At 43.0% G+C, this 4010-nt stretch overlaps 1 protein-coding gene across 1 annotated transcript; it reads right to left on the reverse strand.

Moving 5' to 3' along the window:
* Positions 1 to 1471: 1471 nt before the first annotated feature.
* On the reverse strand, positions 1472 to 3928 carry LOC108247247 (piggyBac transposable element-derived protein 4-like). The gene is made up of 2 exons (XM_025010342.2): positions 2845 to 3928; positions 1472 to 2732 (listed from the first exon to the last, which is right to left on the reverse strand). The coding sequence occupies exons 1-2, from the start codon at positions 3869 to 3871 to the stop codon at positions 1765 to 1767; spliced, it is 1995 nt and encodes a 664-aa protein (XP_024866110.2). The 5' UTR covers positions 3872 to 3928; the 3' UTR covers positions 1472 to 1764.
* Positions 3929 to 4010: the final 82 nt, after the last annotated feature.

Below are 4010 nucleotides of genomic sequence, written 5' to 3' on the forward strand. Positions count from 1 at the left end.
ATGTGTTCTCTATGACCTGCTATTATCCTTTACATTGTTTCTGGACTCTGAACTCTGGTATAAAGAAACTTCATGGTCTTACATTTTATATAACTTTTATATAACATTTTATATAACTTCACAGATCCCACCATGCTAGTATGAGTATGATCCAACACCAATCATCCAGGACATGGGCAATTTAAATTAGAAAACAACAACTTGGAAAGGTAGGAAAGGTGGACATTTGACGTGCTTTGTGTGTGAAGAGAAGCTTCCGGACTTGATTAATGGATGTGTTGGTATCCATTCTATCATACAACAGTATGACGAAGTACTCCAGGGAGTTGTACACTTTTTCTGGTATTTCCTTGGTACCATTGTGCACTTCACACAATATTTCAGTGGATTCCTCATGGGTCTGCCACACTTTCCAAGCAGTCTTCTTCCCTACTTGAGCAAAATGGGATACAGTGTTACACTTTGTGAGTGCATGAAATACTGGTAGTGCCAGAGATCTTCTTGGACCAATTGCAGGAGTATCTCAAGGGCAGGAATGTAGCAAAAGTCCTTAACCAGTGCCAAATGCTACCCATAGTTCAACATTTCTCAGGGTTTGCACCGTTGCTACTGCCAGAACTATGACATCTGTGTCTACAGTATGGACTAGGATTTTGAGGAACCCTTGCATTACAGCATCAGACACATGCACCATGATTCTGGAATCAGCCTCCTCATGATGGCATGGTGCCAAATTGGTCTTGTTCCATGCTGCAAGATTGCATATCACGTCATCTCCCTCAGTTAGGGGCAAAACATGTTGCTCAGCCACTGTGTTCATCATTTCACTGTTAAGAAGTTTGAAGAGCTCTATTTTGTTTTTGTCTACATCTAAAAACTGTTGCCAGTTCTTTGGGACTGGGCTTGACACTTCAACATGCCGCCTGTGGCCTGTGGTGACTGCACGCTGTTCTCTGGTCTGAGTTTTCAGACTGTTGACTTCATACTGATCCTGCAATATATCCACACGCTGTGCCTGACTCAGTTCTCTCTGGATGTGGGAGGAAAGATACATCTAAAGCATATTGACCAAATGTTTACCATCCCTTTGGTTTTGACTCCTCCACTGAAATCTGTGAAAGTTTCCTTCACTTCTTCACTGATAAAATTGTGTCAACTAAAGCTTGTATCTCTCAGCCTTCCTACGACCCTTCTATCCATTTGCACTACTCATCTATTTTTGATCAGTTCAAGCCGGTGTCTTTCTCTTTTCTTGAGGACACAGTTGGCCACATGAGGCCCTCTGGCTCCCCTGCAGATTCTATCCCACCTCGCTTGTTTAAAGAGGTACTTGCTACTATAGGGCCAAATGTGCTTCAGATTATCAATACTAGTCTTTCTTCAGGTATAGTACCTGGGGTTTTTAAACATGCATTTGTACGTCCTCTACTTAACCCTCCTGTTGTCCTCATTTTCTGTATACACCCTGTGCCCTCTGGGTCAAAATGACCCGTCTTCACTAAACCCCCAATATAAGCAGCCTAATTGAATTTTAAACACCAAATTTCATCTTGCATATTGTCATTCACCACAAAATGTGTGAATACTTGAGTTTTCCCTCTCCACTTGAATTTCTATAGCTTAAGAAAAGAAAAAAATGTGCAAAAAGGAGTTTCGAATGCATTTTTATTCATCCCAATGACTCAGTTTCTTTTACTTTTCTCCAGTGAACAATTTAAGAGAATGTACAATACAAAAATATGAAAAATAACATAACCCATTCAACTAATTAGCACATGTAGGGCAGTATGCAAGTGCACAACCTTTGCAGATATATTTCTTACACCTGCAGCACACAGTATGTGTTTTACAGTCCTTCTTTTGAGGGCAGAACTGACATCTCTTCCTCTTACTTGCCCTAGCTGGGGAAGTGGCTGTGGTAGATGGATCCTCAGGTTGATCAGGAGCTGCTGCACTCTGAATAGCTTTCACAACTGCTGCTGAGGCTTCTGTGCGGGGGACATGCTTCCTTCTTTCAATGAGTGGAGTTACAAGTGCCTTTCCTAGCTGCTCCAGGAACACCCTCCTCTTGTTGTGCTTACGAGACATCCAGGTCGGGTTGGTCTCTCTCCAAATTACAAAGGCATTGTAGGAGGATACATCAATGATGTTGTGGAAGATGACCAGGGGCCAGCGGGCAGTCATTCTTCTGCAGCTATATGTTCCAATCACCTTATCTAGGTTGTCCACACCTCCTTTGTTGTGATTGTATTCCAGGATGATGATTGGCTTCCTGTCCTCACGATCGCTAATGTCGTTGTCTCTGTGCAGTGTGCTCAGAAGAACTACATTCTTGTTTTTCTTCGGGAGGTAGGAAACTAGAGTGGTGGTGGGCGTGAAGGCAAACTTTGAGGAGAAGACCTCTCTCTCCTTTGACGCAAGCAGTGCAGGTGGGAGCTCAGGCTTGTTCTTTCGAACTGTACCAACCATGGTGATCTTCCTCTTCAGGAGCTGCTGTCCGAGTTCGTAAGAGGTGAAGAAATTGTCACATGTCACATTGTGACCCCTCAGTCCCTCTGTCACATCAAGCACAACTCGCATCCCCTGGTTCTTCTCTGGGCATCCACTGGTTGACTTCCCAGTATAGACTTGCATTTTCCAAGCATAGCTTGATTTGGCATCACAAGCCACCCATGACTTGATCCCATATTTTGCTGGCTTGCTGGGCATATACTGCCGGAAAGGACAACGACCTTTGGACAAAAGACAGACAAAGACATCAGTGATTAGTATCAGTGTCACAGAAAACAGTCAAAGAAATCAATAGAGAAAATCACTTTTATTACAAATATGAAAACAGATTACCTCTAAATGGAACCAGTTGCTCATCCACTGTTACGTCAGGCCCTGGATTGTAGAGATAGGGCAACCGCTCCACCCACTTGTCCCATACCTCTCTTATGGCTGCAAGTTTGTCTGTCACACGTCTTGCTGGTCTTGACTCACGGTCATCAAATCGTATCAGTCTTGAGTAGGTGTGAAAGAGTTTGAGTGGCATTGTGGCTCGGAAAATTGGCCTTCCACTCTCTGCATCCCATAGACTAGCTGCAGCCTCACCTCGGGACCTGTATACACCTGCTAAGATTAGCAGCCCTAAGTAGGCCTGCAGGTCAATCTCATCCATCTTTTTCCAGCTGTCTCCATATTTGCGAAAACCCTCCAGATTTGTCATCTCCAGGATTATTTTTTCTATTGCTGGTGTGATAAACAGGTAGAATGTAGAAACAATATCATGGGCATGAGAAACGGCATACCTTGTGGGTCCTGGGGTCATCTTTACAATGTTTTGTTCTGCATGCCTGCCGTGTTGGTCATATGCCGCCGAGGACCACGTTATTTTGCCATTTTTTGAAAGGAAAGTCTCACTTTCAGCTTCAGGGTTTTCTTCTTCTTCTGAAGATGATTCATCATGCTCTGGGTTGTATTCCTCTCCATCTTCTTCTTCGGATACATCCTCCACTTCCTCTTCTGAATCAGAGTTGTCTTGCTGGACATGTGAGAAAATCACCTCTAAAGCCTCTTCAGTGTTATAACGCACACTCATGGCTTCAGCACAGACACAATTCGGGGTCCTGTTATGCAGCACCTTTATAACCTCTAGAAATAACAGGTGGTCTTCTGAAGTCTGCGAGAACACCACCTGATTTGCCTTGTTTACTTCTGCTACTGATTGATCTGAGACACAACCAAAACTTTGCAACATTCTGTGGTTTGTAAATAACTCTGTGACCTTGATTTCAACTCTATTTGCCTCATCGGTCATTTTGACCCGAAGACCATCTTTGTAACTTTTTTTGTACAGCTTACATGGAAATATGAATAAAAGCAACATTTAACTTTTTCTATTGTTTGGGCCAATCTAGGAAAAGTCTTAAAATTTCAAGTTAAAAAAATAACATTTAGTGGATTTTTTGGGGGGTTTTAACACAGTGGCAGGTCATTTTGACCCGAGGACAACAGGAGGGTTAAAA

This window comes from Kryptolebias marmoratus, linkage group LG9 (assembly GCF_001649575.2).
Source record: "Kryptolebias marmoratus isolate JLee-2015 linkage group LG9, ASM164957v2, whole genome shotgun sequence".
Taxonomy (NCBI): domain Eukaryota; kingdom Metazoa; phylum Chordata; class Actinopteri; order Cyprinodontiformes; family Rivulidae; genus Kryptolebias; species Kryptolebias marmoratus.

Coding starts and splice junctions, on each gene's coding strand:
- LOC108247247 (XM_025010342.2), bottom strand. CDS start 3,871: ATGTTGCTTTTATTCATATTTCCATGTAAGCTGTACAAAAAAAGTTAC. Junction 2,733..2,844: donor GCAACTGGTTCCATTTAGAG/GTAATCTGTTTT, acceptor TTTTGTCCAAAG/GTCGTTGTCCTTTCCGGCAG.